This window comes from Gekko japonicus, unplaced genomic scaffold (assembly GCF_001447785.1).
Source record: "Gekko japonicus isolate JY-2015 unplaced genomic scaffold, Gekko_japonicus_V1.1 scaffold86, whole genome shotgun sequence".
NCBI lineage: Eukaryota > Metazoa > Chordata > Lepidosauria > Squamata > Gekkonidae > Gekko > Gekko japonicus.
In genome coordinates this window covers 1,884,210-1,902,883 of record NW_015172005.1, presented here as the reverse complement: position 1 = coordinate 1,902,883, position 18,674 = coordinate 1,884,210, and the positions used below count along the sequence as shown (strand labels likewise).

General features: G+C 45.5%; 1 protein-coding gene across 2 annotated transcripts in view; it reads left to right on the top strand.

The window, feature by feature from the left end:
• DAB2 (Dab, mitogen-responsive phosphoprotein, homolog 2 (Drosophila)) overlaps nt 1-18,674 on the top strand; it is a 43,211-nt gene that overhangs the window by 12,799 nt on the left and 11,738 nt on the right. For both annotated transcript variants that reach the window (XM_015420158.1, XM_015420157.1), the window contains exons 2-8: nt 11,182-11,388; nt 12,253-12,392; nt 14,050-14,148; nt 15,242-15,373; nt 17,156-17,239; nt 17,851-17,877; nt 18,430-18,474. In XM_015420158.1, coding sequence (XP_015275644.1) covers nt 11,292-11,388; nt 12,253-12,392; nt 14,050-14,148; nt 15,242-15,373; nt 17,156-17,239; nt 17,851-17,877; nt 18,430-18,474 — 624 coding nt within the window. In that variant the 5' untranslated portion in view covers nt 11,182-11,291. The remainder of the gene's footprint in view (nt 1-11,181; nt 11,389-12,252; nt 12,393-14,049; nt 14,149-15,241; nt 15,374-17,155; nt 17,240-17,850; nt 17,878-18,429; nt 18,475-18,674) is intronic.

Here is an 18,674-nt window from a genome sequence, read left to right as displayed (position 1 = left end):
AGGAATGCCACATTAAATCTCAGGAAAAAGGAGCTGAAGTTTTAGGGTCTTTTGATATGTATCAAAGCAGCACGGGGTTTCATACTGCTGGATTACTAACAGAAGTTCGTTTCACTTTTCCTGAAGGCAGCAGTCTTGTACTGCTGGATGCATACTGTGGGGGGAGGGGGTGGATTTTAAATGGAAGGGTTTGAGTGTTGCACTTAAATACTTAATTTCTCACACTAGGCACTTGGGTATCTAAGCTGAGTTAGCGTGAGCTAGCTCACAGGTTTTTTTAGCCTCCGGCTCACACATTTTTGTCTTAGCTCAGGAAGGATGGCTCCAGAGCAAACTAATTTATGCAGTAGCCAAATCGCTCACTCACAACTTTCATACCAGTAGCTCACAAAGTAGAATTTTTGCTCACAAGATTCCACAGCTTAGAGGGAGCATTGATAACATCCCAAAGTAAATCTACACAAAGTAGGTTGGATACAAAGGTTCTTTTTCGGTAACTTTAGTGCCTTCTTCTTCCAGTAGTAGAGGCATATCACCAACATTAGAGCCTTCTTCTGCTGTGGTAGAGGCATATCACCAAAGGCACCACTGTTGGATTGTGTAGAGATCACGAGAGGAAGTAAACAGTCTTTGGGTCCAGTCTATTCTCTATATGTATAAATGCAGCAGTTCCCAAAAGAAAGGGGTGCCAGAAGGAAAGCAATGAACCATATATACAGTCATTAAGGATCAATCTTATGAATACACTGTAGAGGCTAATGTGTCCTCATGCATGAGCCATGACCCCCCAGTTCACTGACTTCAACTCCTACCCCTCTCCTTCCTCTTGAAGTGTCCTATTTCATGAATGACCCTTAATTGCATTATCTTGACGTAATCCTGGACCCATGCGGGTTTGACATTATTGACGGTGTTAATACAATAGATATGCTGGCCTTGCAAATACTTGAGGCAACTGTTGGTGGCCTGTATAGTATGGTTTCTAATCCAGAGGAATGCAATCAGTGTAATAGTTTGGCCATGTACATGCTGGCCTCCTTTATATTGGCACGCGTACTGCTAGAGAAAAATGTACTCCCTGCCTTGCATGTAATGCTAGAGAAAAATGTACTCCCTGCCTTGCATGTAATGCTAGAGAAAAATGTACTCCCTGCCTTGCATTTCTTCATGTGCCAGAGATTTCTGCAAACCTGGTAAAGAAGTAGAAAAAAGCAAGAGTCCAGTAGCACCTTAAACAATAAAAAAATATGTGGAGGAGTATGAGCTTTTGTGAGTCACTTCTTCAGAAGAAGTGAGCAGTGACTCCCAAAAGCTGCTATCCTGCCATATATTTTGTCAGTCTCTAAGGTGCTACTGGACTATTGCTCTTTTCTACTGCTACATAAAGACTAACACGACTACCCATCTTGATCTGCTAAACTAAAGTTTCTGGTTTGTAGTAGACACTATGAGCCTCACGTTCCTGTGAAGGTGAACATGCTGAGTGATGGCAGGGTGGGGGGATAAAAGCTTGAATACAGGAAAGCTGGCAAAATCACATGTTCATATCAGGTTATGTGACTGCTGTGAGCTGCCTTGTAGACCAGGCTGCAGATGTGTTGCTGTCAGATGTGCATTTCCTAGGCAGAGATGTACTTCTTACATATTGGAGTGGACCCAAGACAGAATCGGACCTATATATGAGAGAGTCTTCTACCCCCATGGCTGTGTTTCAAGGGAGGAAACTGTAGAGCACTTATGCCTTAAATCTAGTGTTTACAGTGCATTTGATTAACCTGTAAAATCCGAGCTCTCTAAACAATATGTGAAAGAGGAGGTTTTCTTTTTTTTTTAAAAAAAAAAAAACCTTGGAGCCAAAGAATACATTTAACCTCCTACCACAGAGAATTTTATGAATTACAGTGAGGCCCAGGAGAAGGGTGACTTGTGCTGCAGCCTTATAAATTCATGGAAATATGCAGTGCTATAACCCTGGCCTGCCTGTTTGGTTGTGTATAGATCACAAGGGAGAAAGTAAAGCCTGCATAATAAGGACTCGACGGCATGTTAATACTGCTGATGGTAATAAATGTCAAGGGCCTGTACAAAAGCCCTGGAGGCTTCGAGCTGCTAGTAGGTCTTGAGGAACTAAATATCCTTGGTGATCTCCAGCATAAATAGTCACAAGAAGGTGAAAGGAGCTACCCGCAGGGTGGCCAGCACTGGGTTGGGGAAATACCTGGAGATTTTGGGGGTGGAGCCTTGGGAGGTTGGGGTTGGGGGTTGGGACATCAGCAGGGTGTAATGCTGTAGAGTCCACCCTCCAAAGCAGCCATTTTCTCCAGAGGAACTGATCTTGGTTGCCTGGAGATTAACTGTAATAGAGGGAAATCTCCAGGTGCCACCTGGAGGCTGGCAACTGTAGCTACCCAGTCTTCTGAATCCTTGTGAACGGAAGCAGAGACCTTCTTTAACTGTACATTTAAGACTTTCCTTGGGGGCTATAGAAAAGAGCAGGAGTCCAGTAGCAACTTAAAGACTAATAAAATTTGTGGCAGGGTGTGAGCTTTCGTGCGTCACTGCTCACTACTTCAGATGCAGCTAGAATGATGGCCAACATAGCGTGGCTGGTGTTGAACTAGAATCCAGGAGATGGAAGTCTGAACCATCCCACAATGGCTATGAAAGCTTTCTGGGTGACCTTGGGCCAGTCAATCCCAGCCTATCCTACCTCACAAGATCGTTCTTGTGAGGGTAGCGGAAGGGACAGTGATATTGTAAGCATCTTTGAGTACCCATTGGGGAGAGAAATGGCCGTAAGCAACCGTAAGGGTTAGTGGGCTCAATGGTGTTCCAGGGCATAGTGGTTAAGAGTGTCAGGAGACCCAGGTTCAAATCCCCACTTGTGCCATGGAAGCTTTCTGGGTGACCTTGGGCCAGTCACATTCTTTAGGCCTAACGTACCTCGCTAGAGTTGGCAGGTCTCTTGGAGAAGGCAGTGGGGGATGGGGGTACACTTACAGGAGTGGGGAGGAATGCTGGAAGGAACGCTGGAAATTAACGCAATGTGCCTACATGACCCGGAAGTGATATAGGCATGGGAGGGATGCTCTGGTTTTGGTATAATTAGCTTCTATGATAGAATTTTGCCCAAAAACCAGTGCTTCACACACACACACCCGATCTCCCCAATGTGTCTATTAGGGATGTGCATTCGGTTCGTCCGAACCGAATGCACCCCCAAAAATGACCCATTCGGACCCCTTTCAGGCTGCTGCAGGCCGATTCAGATTCTCGGATCTGAATTGGCTTGCCGCCGAATTGCCGCCGAATTTCGGTGGCAATTCAGCCCCATTATATCCTATGGACCATTGAAGTCAATGGCGAAAACATAGGGTATTTTCTGGGGACTGGAGGGGAGGGGTTTGAGGGAGATGGTCCAAACTCGCAGGATAGCTGCTGGAGCCTCTCCTTAAGATACCAACCAGGTTTGAAGAACATTGGACCAGGGGGTCCAATTCTACGGGCCCTCAAACAGGTTGCCCCTATCCCCTCCATTGTTCTCTATGGCACAAGTTTGGAGTCTCTCCCTCAAGCCCCCTCCCCCCCAGCCCCCAGAATATACCCTATGTTTTCGCCATTGACTTCAATGGCCCATAGGATATAATGGGGCTGAAATTGACATTAGGGTGGCCGAAAGACTCCCTTACTGACGAAACTGACATGCGGGAGTCTTACTGCCAGCAGAAATTGATTCTGCCCGATTCAGCCGAATCCGAATGGGCCAAAAAAATATTATTATTTTTTGCATACCCCTAGTGTCTATGTCACTTCCGGGTCACGTAGGCACATCGGACAAATTTCCAGTGTTCCTCCCTTTGCGGGGATAATTCCCCCCTGCCAGCCAGCTGGCTGGCCACAGAGTGGGAGCTGAAAGCGGGAGACCCCCGCCCCCACCGGGGGTCTAGCTTCCCTATACCTCACAGGATTGTTTTGAGGATAAAGTGGAGCAGAAGAGAGTGATGTAAGCAGTTTTGGGTCTCCATTGGGGAGAAAGGCGGGGTATAAATGAATTAAATAAATTATAAACGTACTTACCATGTTTAAGGGGTTGTCTTACACAGCTCTGAATATTCTCTGTACTGAATAGCCATCTTTTTCTTCCTGTTAATATTTCTTCCTGTTAATAATAGTATTCACAGTTTCGCAGAGCCCAGCTACTGCAAGGCCCTGTCTGTATGTTCAGTGGCCCTCTCGGAAGTTGGTTAAAACTCACTGAGGTGCATGAATATGCCATTGTGCTTTCCACAACTGGGGAAGCCTGCCATGCCAAACCAGGCAGCTTCTTGGGAGGTATTTGCAACCAGAGGATGTCTGACTTTGGATAATGCTTCAGCTATGTTCTTCCCAATTGGCATTTTGGGGATCTCTGATTCCCATAAATGTTAAACCTTTGTTCTGCATTTCATCTCTGGGCACTGTGGCTGGAAATTATCCCCGCACTGAGCCTACAAATCATTTAAAGGCTTGTTTGAAAATAGGGTAGGCGTGTGTGTGTTCAGTTTTTCATGCATTTGGCTTGTCTACTTCTCAGCTAGCTAGGAAGCTTGCAGCATAGCCAACTATGGGCTGTGGTCTAGAGATGGTGTGTGTGAAGGCAGAGATGCTTTCTCCATCTAGAGGATTCCCTGGATACTAAGGAAAGGTCTTATTCATACCATCTGGTTTGCATCCCCTATAGCAAATGAGCAGTAGTGCTCTATTGGTAGGACCATCAGCCCTAGTCCCTTGGAGTGCCTGGATTGGGGGGGGGGACCCATTGGTGCTAGGCTGCTCTGGCATTGTGCTTGGGTGGCTGCATGCCTAGCAGCCAGATTGCAAGTTCAGAAAGTACATGGTGCTCAAGTGCCAAACCTTGGCTCTACAGTGTCTTGTAAAGATGAAGCAACTCTCCTTGGTAGCAAGGAGTTTTGCTAAAAGGTCTTTTGCCTTGTCCCTAACTTTCTTGTCGGGAACTAGTGGCAATGGAAGAAGCCAGGGTTAGAGAAGTGGAGAATGCTACCTTAAACCATACACTGAGCATCGAGGTTAAAAGTTGCTTTAGACACTGTACACAGATCTTCAGATCCTAACTGGTTGGGGTGCAACACACAGGAGGTAGTCTAAGGGTATGTAAGTATGGACTTGGCTGCCTGATGGTCTTCTTTTCATGGCATCTGGGCTTGAATACCAATGCGGGTTCCATACAAAAATCTCTTTACTGCAGAACAATTTAGTTAGGTCAGGTTTTAGCTGTAGCTTTTGGAAACTTGCTATGAAGTACCAAATAACTGCTGGCTGGCCACCTTAGGACTAGAGAAATGCAGTTAGAAAATAAATCACCTGGTCTATTAATAATATACTAATACTAGTCTAATTTTCAAAAGAGGTCAAATGCTGCGTATACTAGCATTGCTATGACTCACAACCACTTGTCCTCTTGATATTGAGGGACAAAACCTGTGCTGCTTCTGAAAGCCTTGAGAACTTCTAGGATGCATCAAAGATAGGATGGCATGAACATGAGCAAAACAGGTGAGAACACACAGGTCCTATTTAAAATAGATTTATAATGTTTCTGTCACACCTTGCAAATATTGTTTATGGGATATTTATGGCTCCTGCCTGTATTTCTATCAACTAACCTTGGTTAGGTTGATAGCAGTACAACCATTATTTAGAGGATAACTATCCAGTTGGGTTATCTGAAACAAATGGCTTGCCCTAGTAGACATTGGAGTGGGAGAACTGTTGTTACTTCTAGCTGCATGATTGCTCTCAAAAATTCTCAGTAGATACCAAGATTCAGGTAGATAACTGAGCCGTACTGCCAGATATAGGGGCAACTAGTTTCAGGCCCCAGCTAATGTTGGAGACGAAGTTCTGTTTTAATACCAGTAGTTTCAAAGGGACTGAGCTCTGCCGCTTTGACTGTAGTTTCAACCATGCATGGAGTAGCTTATGAGGTTGTCTCTATTCCCTCACCTTGGTGGGCTTACAATCATAGTATAAATCTTGCGACCGAAACCCTTGACCATATGGGGAGGGTACAGACATTTCCAAATATCTGCTATTTATGTAGACAGAAATAAACTGAAATTGAACATGTTTGAAGTGATATATTGGCCTTCCAAGCATTGGATGCGGAATGAACTTGCTAGAACACAAAATGGTGGTAATTAATCTTTGCCCTAGTAAGAAAAAATAATGGCTTTAGTCTACAACAGGGCTCTTGAGTTTAGGGAAAATGTCTACTGCGTCTTCATTCCTGGACAACATCAACAGTCAAATGAGATGGAGGCGGGGGGGGGGGGTTGACACAAAAGCAGTTGTTGCAGGCCTCTCGCAGAAGCAGCAGGGGTCTCTATGCACTCAGGCTTCCCAGATGTGTGGGGAAAATAACTTGGAAAACTTAAAGGAAGAAAAAACTCAAACTGCCTGATCATATTCCAAATGGCATGGGATGTTGAGATTCTGATTGGTTTGGCTTTTTTTTTTTTTAGGGAGGTTGTAAATTGTCAGGGCTTGAGTAGGCCTGCCTATACAATGATTGAAGGGGGTGAGGTAAATTGTCAAGGCTTGAGTAGGCCTGGCTACAGAATGACTGGAGGGGGTGAGGTAGGATTTCAAGTTTGCCCATCTGGTCCTACCTGGGCTCCCAGTTCATGGTTTGCTACAGGGAACCAGAGGGGTGACTGTCTTCTCCGCAAAGATACCACCTCCCCCACCCCATTCCCTGTGTAAAGTAAAGGTAAAGGTTCCCTTTCTCAAAAGCCAGTCGAATCCGACTCTAGGGTTGCAGTGCTCATCTCCGTTTCCAAGCCGAAGAGCCAGTGCTGTTTGAAGACTTTTCTGTGGTCATGTGGCCGGCATGACTAAATGCCAAGGCGCACGGAACATTGTTACCTTCCCACCGAAGGGTTACCTATTCATCTACTTGCAATTTCTTGCTTTCAAACTGCTAGGTTGGCAGGCTTAATGGGAGAGCCAGTGTGGTTAGCCTTGGTCTATGAAGGATTCTGAATGATCTGGGCCCACTTGTGCGGCTGATCTTATCACCTCATAGAGCTGGTTGTGAGAATAAAATGGAGGGGAGAGCCATGTACTCTGATTTCCTTGGAGATCAGGATGAGTGAAGTAGGGTTACAAACTCAGGCTTGGAAAATTCCTGGCCATTTTTTTTTTGGGGGGGGAGTGCCTGGGAAAGGCAGAGTTTAGGGAAGAAGGTCATTGGGGATGTGATGTCATAGGATCCGCCCTCTGAGGCTGCCATTCCATCCAGGGGAACTGATCTCTTGCGGTCCAGAGACCATTTGCAATTCTAGGATAACTGGAGGTCCCGCCTGGAGGTGGACAACCGTGGTGAGACGGACTGCAGTGGGTAATGGACAAATTCCACTACTGCGGTGGCAAGTTGCTTGAAGAATGGAGTGGGGGTGGTGCTCGGAGTCACTGCTCCAAGGTCACTTAAGATCTGGGGTGGCGATCAAAGGCGTCCCAGTCACTAAAATATTAACTTTGCAAGACGGTAACCTTTGCACCTCCTTGAATCCTTTGGTCAGCACTTCAGTGGCCTTAACTAAGTGATGCATTACAAGCAAGAAGTAAACATGATTTCAGTTTCTTTGGAAGGTATAAGTCTCGGGGGGGGGGGGAAGAAGGCAGCTCTTTTAATAATCCAGCAAAATGACATTTGGTACATTTGAAGAAGGCTCCGTTGTAGCATAGGAGTAGATGGAAGCGACCTAATTGAGAGCCAGTATTGGCCCCAGCTCCTGCCAACCTAGCAGTTCGAAAGCCAGAAATTGCAAGTAGATAAACAGGTACCGCTTCCGTGGGAAGGTAGCAGCATTCCTTGCGCCTCAGTGTTTAGTCATGCTGGCCATGTGACCATGGAAACGTCTTTGGACAGTGCTGGCTCTTCAGCTTGGAAACGGTGATGAGCACCGCCCCCTAGGGTTGGATTCGACTAGCTTTCGAGCAAGGGAAACCTTCATGGCAATTGGGGGGGGAGTTGTGTTATTGGGTAGAGAGTTGTGTTGGAATCTGGGACATCCATGTTTGAATGCCCCACGTTGCCATGGAAGCTTGAATGATGACGTTGGGCCAGGGGACCCTGACAGGGTAAAATAAAGTAACAACAATGTATGCTGCTTTAAGTATCCACTGGGAGGAAAGTGGGGTCTAAATGAAAATAAACCTTGGAAAACATTGCAGAAGCTTGCCTGATTGCTGCCACCTGATTAGTCCTGAATATGGGCGGTTATTGAGGATTGTCTCCAGTTAGGCCTTCCAGAAGACTTCAGGCCATATGAAGTCATGTGATTCCCAAGTTGTGCATTGGGAGCAAAGTAGGTGCACTATAGGGAAAATATTTGTAGCCCTGAAGTCCTCAGTGACAGAGTGCCTACTGCAGGGCTCCGGAAGGCATGAAAGCCATTTAGGAGAGAACTAACCAAAAGCTTCCAAGTGTACAGAAGAAGAAGAAGAGATTGGATTTATACCCCGCCCTTCACTACCCAAAGGTGTCTCAGAGCGGCTTACAAACTCCTTTCCCTTCCCCTCCCCACAACAGACACCCTGTGAAGTAGGTGGAGCTGAGAGAGCTCTTGACAGAAACTGCTCTTTTTCAAGAACAGCTGTGCCAGAGTTATGGCTTGCCCAAGGTCATCCAGCCAGGTGCAAGTGGAGGAGTGGGGAATCAAACCCGGTTCTCCCAGATTAGAGTCCACGCACTTAACCACTACACCAAACTGGCTCTCAGTAAGGTGTCACTGACTGAATGGGGGTAACGAATGGGTTACCATGCAGGACTTCTCCTCCGAGAAGAACTCCCCCCCCAAAAAAAAATAGTACGTGCCTATAATACCAGTGTTCCATGTCCTCCATTCTTTGAAATCCAGCCTTATCTTGAATAGAGTTTCCAGCTCAGACTTGAGACAAGCAATTCCGCCATCATCCCTGGGTGTTTACTTAATTACTGGTCTTCATTCCTGTTGCAGGTGTTTGTTAATTTTAGTTTGCAGGAACGTTGTATAGCTAGTAGTGACTTGACCAGCTGGAACTGTCCAGCTTCCAAAATACATGGATAGATCTATGCACACAGAATTTGCCTTCCTGGAGCAGCTGACTGAAAGCAAGCCCTGGTTACCCGTCCATATTTTTAAAAGTTTTTTTTTTGTGGGGAAGGTTCTACTACAACTCTGTATGTGGTATATTTATGGGCAGTTTTTTCCCAAGGGAAGCATTCAAATAGAGAATCCTGCATCAGGTTTCTGGAGCAGTGTGGTATGATTTTCAAATGATGCAGTGTCGCTAGATAAAATTGGCAAAGTTACTAGCTTTTACTGTGCTGTTCTGTGTAGTTGTGCGAGAGTTAAATGCTACTGCTGAATACCTGGTACTCCTCACTTCTTGGAGAGCATGAAGGGATGGGATGAGATCTCCGACAGGATAGATGTCTAAACCTCTCCAGTTATCTGTAACCAAAGTATCACTCAGTAGCCATAAACTGGTTAATCTCTAATCTACAGCAGGGATGTACCTTGATCCTGCACCTGCTGGATGCTGATCTCCGTGACATTTCTCCCCCCCCCCCAGCATCTCCAAGTTAATGTGCTAAACAAGATCATGCCTTGCTTTGATCCTGCAGTCTCCTGGTTTGGTAACTCATTTAACAGGCGAAGGGCAGATGATGAATTTGATACCGGCAGAAGGGTTTGGCTTCCACCTACAGAGTCCTCCTTGAACAAGCTGAGAGACAGGCAAAGGGCATTGGGTTGCCTGTGCACTGGTGGAGTTCTTCCCTGGGGTACACACATGAGCTGCTGGTTTCCAGTCGGTTGCATCCTTCTCAGGCAAGGAAGAGAGAGTTTCAGATATGTCAGAGGAATGGTGCTAAGAAAAGCCTGTTCATAATGGGGAGATGAGCATTGGTGGCCACTGCCTATTACTCTGGGCTGGTCAAGAGGTGACGGGACAGCCTCACTATTCAGGATAGTGTTCAACAGACCATGCAGCTAAAAAGCTCATTAGCTCTGCCCCGTCCCCACCTTTTCTGCAGTCTGTCTGAAGCCTTCTCCTTGCAGTAGTGCCTCATCTTTTGGCTCCAATACTGGGTAGAAGTGTTTCAGACAATGGAACACCGATGGGGGGGGGGGGTGTTCACGCACAGACTTTATCTCTCCCTGACTTCTAGTCTCGTTTCTAATAGATCACTTAGGTGCATCAGTGCATTCATGCATCTAATATGTGGGGGTGCATCACATCTGGTTCAGTTCAGTGTAGAGGTTAAGAGCGTGGACTCTAATCTGGGAGAACTGAGTTTGATTCCCCACTCCTTCACATGCAGCTGCTGGTGTGACCTTGGGTCAGTCATAAGTTCTTTCAGAGCTGTTCTCTCATGGGCAGATCTCGAGAGAGCTCTCTGAGCCCCACCTACTTCACAGGCAGTGTTCCTTCTAAGCTGAGTTAGTGTGAGGTAGCTCACAGTTTTTTAGCCTCTGGCTCATACATTTTTGTCTTAGCTCAGGAAGGATGTCTCCAGAGCAAACAATGTAGTAGCCAAGTTACTCAATCACAACTTTAATGCCAGTAGCTCAGAGTAGAATTTTTGCTCACAAGACTCCACAGCTTAGAGGGAGCATTGTTCACAGGGTGTCTGTTGTAAGGAAGGGAAAGGGATTGTAAACTGCTCTAAGACTCCTTTGGGTAGTGAAGGGCAGGGCTACAAATCCAGTCTCCTCCTCTTCTTCCTTGAAGTCCTAGAGCTTCAGCATTTAGGAAGCCATCTCCAGAATGGGCGTGGCTATGTTAGCAACCAGTTTAAGTAGTGGTGGTGCAAAGCGCTGTCATTAAGTACTCCGAGTTTATTCCTGATTTCCTATCTGAATTCTGCTACGGTTGCGTAGCACAATAGGAGACACTTAATAGTGTCTGTGTCGGTGCACAAATGTTGCTCTAAGCACTCTTGCTCAGAAACATCACAGCAAAGAGGTTCAATTAACTATTGCCACCTTGGCAAGGTTCCTAATTCTTTGCCAGCAGGCAGACAGAAGATCCTTCTGCCGCTCAAGAGCCATAATGTGCATCTTTAAAAATAACCAGTAGAACAACCCATCACAGTTGACGTGCTGACTCTCCGGACTTTCTCTTTCTTCGAAGGTGAGAGTATTATGCCTGTACACTAAGGAGCCCTAACTGGATTCCAGCGGCATATCGAGTGAAGCATTCTTTAATGCTCCTGGCGTTGTGAGGCTGGCTTCTATCTCACCATGTCGAACGAAGCAGAAACTGCAAGCGTGAACAGTCAGCCTGCCCAGCAACAGGCACCCGTGAAAACACAACCATCCAAGAAGGAGAAAAAGAAAGGTAAGAAACTGTGGGTATATACACATACCATCGGATGTCTCTGGCTTCTAAACTGCCATGGTTTAAATAGCTTAATGAAACCTGAGCGGGCGGGGGGGGGGGGCAGTGTGGATGTTCCAGTGCAGAGGACTTGGGAAAGACAACTTGTCCAAGAAGAAATGCCAAGATCCCAACCTGTCAATATTGGTGATGGTTTTTGGTTTGTCTAGCTTGGAGTCGAGGCTGTCCTTACCTGCCCCACTGGGTTTGGATGCCTCAAGTGTGTATGTTACACCCAAGCCATGAAGGGAGCAGGCAAACTAGAAACTGCTCAAGGATCAGGTTTGGAATCTGGTCAAGCCTAGCCAAATGCTGCCACCTTACGGCCTTCCAACACATTGCAGGGCCACTGATAGGGGTCTGGTTGGTCAAGAGCTGCCCTGTGTACAATACGGATTCAGATGTGTGTGATTTTAATGTGTGCTCTTAGAAATATTACTGTGGTGCAGGTTTCTTCCACAGGAAGCACATGAGGGAAGCAGTTGCACACCAGTAGCTACATTTTTGTGCATATGGTATGTTTGTACATTTAAATCAGCTTTTCTTGTACGGACGTAGGACAGTGGCCATCATAAACCTATCAGCAGACATGCAGAATCTTGATACCATTCCCTGTGATTACTGCACAAGCCTTTATCTGTCTACTGTGGCTTGGATCTCGGCCTGCTCAGAGTTCATTCAGCTCACTAGAGCAAACCGGCAGAAGCGGAAGGCAGTCTTTCTGCTGACTTCTGCAACTGAGGCACAGTGGTCATTGGACACACTGTGTTCGAGGGAAACGTCACGCACCCGTGCTCACTTCGGAAAACAAAAACTTTTTCACAGGGTCTGAGAAGACAGATGAGTTCCTCCTGGCCAGATTTCAAGGTGATGGCGTAAGATACAAGGCCAAGCTGATCGGCATTGATGACGTTCCAGAAGCAAGAGGAGATAAGATGAGCCAAGATTCTATGATGAAGCTGAAGGTGGGTCACTTGTAAGTTTTGCCTGCTGCCTTCGTCTCCGGAGAGCATCCAGTAGGGGCTGTGGCTGGAGTTTTAGGTTTGGCGTGCAGAAGGTCTCTGGTTCAAATCCCAGCATCTCTAGTTAAGAGGTGGTAGGTGATGTAAAAGATCTCAGCTGAAGACCCTGGAGAGCTGCTGCCAATCTGAATGGTCAATGCTGAACTTAATGGACTAAGGGTATGATGCAGTATAAGGCAGCTCCGTGTGTCCAGTAGGCCAGGAAAATTCATGCATATATAGCTCAAAAGTTTTTTTTACTTCCCACTAAGAATTCTGGCAAATGTAGTTTTGTAAAGTGGGACAGCTAGAGATGGGAGTGCTCTCGCTCCTTGTAAAACTATATTTCCTATTTCTACTGTTAAAATTAAGCCAGCTCTTGAAGGGGCTAACTTGGTGTAAATGACCCAGTTTGTCAAGCTGAACTTGGTGTAGTGGTTAAGAGTGTTGGACTCTGCTCTGGAGAACCAGGTTTGGTTCCCCACTCTTCCACATGCAGCCAGCCGGGTGACCATGGGTCAGTCACAGTTCTCTCAGAGCTCTCTCAGCCCCACCTACCTCACAGGGTGTCTGTTGTGGAGAGAGGAAGGGAAGATTGTAAGGTTTTCTGAGACTCTGAATGAAAGGCAGGGTATAAATCCAACTCTACTACTACTACTACTACTACTACTACTACCACTACTCAGTCAAGTTCAGAATACCTAGTGATGATGTGAGTTTTGCAGTTCAGCTTCCCCGACATGACCATTTTTTTACTGTTGTGCTGAGATATGTGCTCAGATATCATCTTTGAACTGCTGTTACACAGGTTTGCAGTTGGCCCAGTTGGTTGGGAGATCAGAACAAGGTCCCAGCTTACATGTCTCCACTTCTGACTGGATACATGCAAGGCTGGAACACAGCATGTTCATGCCAAACTGGTACAAACTGTCATGCAGCTACTTGATGGGCCGCCTGTCCTAACAGGTGGGTGTTCAGGGATCTCTACAAATCCGTACTTCTGCTAGATGAATGAAACACAATGCTAGAACAGTCTCAAATAGAAGTTGGTATGGTTGAAATGCCAGCATTTGATCTGCATGGGTCTTATTCAGCTTCTTGGCTAGAATATAGGTCCACCTGCACATGTGGGTCAGAAAATACTTTTTTCCCACTGGAAGAATGCATACAATGTGTTCTAGGGCAATGTGTTCCAGGACCCTAGCTAATGTAGTCAAATAACATTGGTAAACTGCCATATTTGAGAAATATGTGACTGCTGATCACAGCTGCTTTCCTGTAGCAGCAGAAGTCAGTGTTCCAGTACGATGCCTGTAGATGAAAGCCTCAAGTAGCCTCCAGATGATCATAAGTTATGGTCAAGTAACTCTCTTGCCCACCAAGTCTGTCGACAGTTTTTCTGGCTGTGGCTAGGCCAGAATGCAGGTGAGAACAACCCCACCTGCTCTGAGAGCTTCTTCGTAAAACTGAGAGCCCTAAGCCATTATGAAGAACCAATACTTGGAGAACTCTGTTGCTGTGCCCAAAATGCCTCTTTGGATCATCATGAAAGTCAAACCAACAGAAGCGTATTCTAGGGGGTGATTCTAAGCTCTTATGCTCATGTTGACTGTTCTTGTAGGGAATGGCAGTAGCAGCCCGTTCTCAAGGACAGCACAAGCAGAAAATATGGGTGAACATCTCTCTTTCTGGGATCAAGATCATAGATGAGAAGACAGGGGTAAGTTTTAGCAAGTAAACTGTCTGATCCAGCACGTGTTGTCTTATGGCTAATAACCTAATTTTGGAGAACGATTGATTCCCTGTGCATGAGAATCACCAATCTGAGTAACTTCTTGGATTCGAAGGCTACTTGACTAAACATTTGTACTGGATATGCTTCAAAGAACAGAACAGTAACTAGCCAATTGAGGCTGATGTCATTTTTATTGTGTCTATGCAGAGCTGGATTTAAGCACAGGCTAAGTAAGCTATGATTTGGGAGCTCTAAAACTAAAATAAATACTGAATTTCAGTGTTGGCATACACTTTAAGGCTATGGGGGCTCTTAAGCTTGGCAAAGCTTGGGCATCTCTGTGCATGTCCTAATATGGCCCTGAGTGTGGATAATGTATAATATTACATTCATTAATATGAGGTTGAAGCATCGTGTGTGTGTCTCTCTCTCTGTGTGTAGTATAAATCTTAGGGTATGGAAGCCTGCTTCCTGGCCTGGATAACACAGTCTAGGCCAATCTTAGAAGCTAAGCAAGATCAACTCTGATTAGTACTTGGATGGGAGACCACCAAGGAAGCCAAAGAGTTAGGCAATGTCAAACCATCCCTGTCCGCCTCTTGCCTTGAAAATCATACAGGGTTGCCGTAAATCAGCTGCAATTTGATGGCAAAATAAATGGACTCTTGCAGATGTTTGTGGAACCTACTAGTCTCACAGATCATCGGTCTGTTTCTCAATCACTGGTATCTTGTATACATAACCTCCTGAGCTTGAAATATGGAGACTAATATGGGTAAAAATAATTCTGATAGTTGCTCTGCTTCTGTTTATGGGATGCACCAATCAGATTTAACCCTGCATGGATGTTAATACTGGACACCTTAAGTTGGTGCTTCTTGCACTAGTACTTGGCAACAGTGTATTTAGCCAAAATGCAGATGTTGAAGCTAAAGAGGAGAGAACCGGCTGCTTTCTAGATCATTACTGTAAGGAGTACAGTGAAAGATGAGCAAGCAACTGTGAAACTTACATAGGCTTGACCCTTTGTGAGGCTGTGCAGCTTCTCAGGGGAACTAAGTCTGGTCTTCCATTTCAGGTTATTGAGCATGAGCATCCAGTCAACAAAATCTCCTTTATTGCTCGGGATGTGACAGACAATCGTGCCTTTGGCTATGTCTGTGGAGGAGAAGGACAGCATCAGTTTTTTGCCATAAAAACAGCACAGCAGGTAAAAGCTCCAGAATGGAGTGGAGTATCTTGGAACCAGGGATGTTGATGGTACTGTAGCTCAAGTAGTAGCCTCTCAGCTTCCAAGGACCCAGACTGTACCAGGTCTGCACTAAGCAATGCAAATTTACCGTAACAAGATGATTTTACATTGTCAACCAAAGTGTCATTGTGAGTTCCCCAGGGTAGGGGCCACTTAGAGAGAAGACACCCCCTGTGCTTGGAAAAGTTTCCATAGCAGAGGACTGGATGTAGAACATGCTATTTAAGGGCAAGTGTATAACAAGCTAGAGTGGAGGAGGGCTGTGGCAGAACATTTGCTTTGTATGCCAGAAGGATGCAGGTTCAATCCCCAGAATCTCCATTCACTGGTTCCCAAAGTGGGCAATACCGCCCCCTAGGGGGTGCTGAAATGATCCAGGTGGGCTGGAACGATCCAGGTGCAGATCCACAAACTGCTTTTTGTCCACTTCTTGAAAGTAGATGTCCAGCGGGGCATTGAGTAATTTTTTTTCTGGAAAGGGGGCGGAAGGCCAAATAAGTTTGGGAACCTAGGACCCTGGATCAGGTACTAGGTGATGTGAAAGACTTCTGCCTGAGATCCTGGAGAGCTGCTGCCAGTCTGAGTAGATGATACTGATGGTCCAGTGGTCTGATTCAGTATAAGGCAGCTTCATGTATTCATGTGACTCCAGTCTACTTACTCTTCCTTGAAAATAAGCTAGAGTGTGATCAGTGAAATCACTTTTGCAACAGGCTTCATTAGATTTGACTGTTTTGAGATGGCATGACAGAGTCTGAATTAGTTGCCAAATCTCTGACCTGAATAGGCCAGGTTAGCCCAATCTCATCAGATCTAGGAAACGAAGCAGGATCAGCCCTGGTTAATACTTGGGTGAAAAGACCACCAAGGAAGTCCAGGGTTGTGATGCAGAGGCAGGCAATGGCAAACTTCCTCTGGACATCTGGCCTTGAAAACCCTACGGGGTCACCATAAGTTGGCTGCCAATTGACAGTGCTTTCCATCACCACCATCATGCCAAAGGCCATGGGGATGATGTCCTCCTGAAATGCAGCCCAACCCAACTCTCCAGACCACAAGTCTGGCTCCCAATTGAACATGGGGTCATTTCAGGTCCCTAACACGTGCTCCCCACAAATAAAATGAGGGGAGAAATTGTGCCTTTAAGTAGTATGCATTTGTGAACCTCCCTTGATGGGAAGGGCTTTGCTGCTTGGACTATCTTTATCCTTTAAAGGCCAAGCATGTTGGGTGGGTCAAACATAGAATCCTAGAGTGGGAAGGGATCTCCAGGGTCACCTAGTCCAGACCCCTGCACAATGCAGAAAATTCACAAATACCTCCCCCCACACCCCCAGTGACACCTATTCCATGCCCAGAAGTTGCCCAGAACACTTTGTTCCATGCCCAGAACATGGGTAGGGCAGGATATAAATCCCAAAATAAATAAAAATAAAAATATATTTTTTTACCTTTTGGTCCTTACATGCACAACATACAGAACACAAGCAACTGAACCATTGCATGATATTCTGATTAATTATCTGGTTTTTAAAAGCAGAAGTGCTGGGAAACTTCTTTTCTGCTATGGGCTGTTACTGGCCAGAACAGCCTACCTCCTTAGGGAACTGCGCATACATAGAAAGACGGTATGCTTCTTTGGGAATCTGTCGTATGCATTCAATTCATACTGGATGGTAAATGCCATTAGTGTTAAACCATCATTCCAAAGACTTGAGTCTTTCTGCTTCCATCTTCCAGGCTGAGCCTCTAGTTGTAGATCTGAAGGACCTCTTCCAAGTTATCTATAATACAAAGAAAAAGGAAGAAGAGGACAAGAAAAAGGTAAGGCCAGTTAAACACTGCTTTTTAATAAAACAAAGTTTGAGTCCAGTGACACCTTTTAGGACCAATGAAGCTGAATTCTGGGTATAAGTATTTGTGTGCATGCCCACTTCTTCAGATAATATAAGCCTTTCTAGACTTATGGAAGAGTCAATCTTTCAACAAAATCTTTAATGTCCAGGGGCAAAAACCGTACAGCAAACGTCTGGGTTCTCAAACCTGCCTGAGTCTAGATGTTACAAAAAGATGGGGGGGGGGGACCTCAAACCATTATATTAAAACCTCATTGTCTTCAGAATCAGTGTAGTGGTTAAAAGGTTGAACTAGGTTCTAGGAAACTAAGGTTTGAATCCCCACTTTGCCACGGAAGTTTGCTGGGTGACTCTGGGCGAGTCACCATGTAGGATAAGGCCTGCAGAGGGGAAGGAAACTGGGTGCAATTCTGTGGAAATATTTGGCTGGATTGAATACAGAGGAAGTCATCCTACCTGTAGTAACTGAATTCTTGCTGAACCAAGTCTTCTGAGATAAAAAGATGCAGGGTGGCAAGACATGGTAACTTCAGTTTTTATAAGGGTTGTCTGGCTAAGTGGTCTCTTTAACTTTTTCAGAATGAAGAAACCAATAAGACAGCAGAGGTAAGAAAAGACAAAATCATAAGAACATAAGAGAAGCCATCTTGGATCAGGCCAAAGGCCTATCCAGTCCAACACTCTGTGTCACACACTGGCCAAAAACCTGGTGCCATCAGGAGGTCCACCTGCAGGGCCAGAACTCCAGAAGCCCTCCCACTGTTGCCCCCCAAGCACCAAGAATACAGAGCATCACTGCCCCAAGATATAGCATCCATCTATACCTTACAGCTAATAGCCATTGGTGGACCTGCTCCACATGTTTATCCAATCATATATCTTGAAAAACTATATATATATATACACACACACACACACTTAGTCAAGTATATTCAAAGTGCATGAATCTAAGTAGATATGGGTCTGGTCGGTACTGGGATGGGAGATCTCCTGGGAATTCTGTATAAAATGCTTTGAGATCCATGGGGGGCTGCAAGATACGGATCTAGAAGAAGCCTTCTCTGCAAGTGTTGGCTCTTGCTGATCAAGGTCAAGAACACAACAAATTTTGGCACTGTCTCAACTCTCAAACATGACTCTGCATTCCTTTTGTTTCAGAACGGCACTGATGACTCAACTGATCAAGCTGGGAAAATAAAGATGGTATGTAGGTGTTTCTAGCTTGAGTAGCCAATTAAAACCAACCTTTTGTATAGTGGTTCAGCCAGAACAGCTTGTGTTATTCAAGCACACATTGGCTGTTTTGTAATTCAAGGCAGTGTAGCTTCTGGCTCTGATACATCCATGTATGCTCTGTTGTTGCTTAGGCTTGAGTGACTTCTTAAGCTGACTCCAGTTTTTGT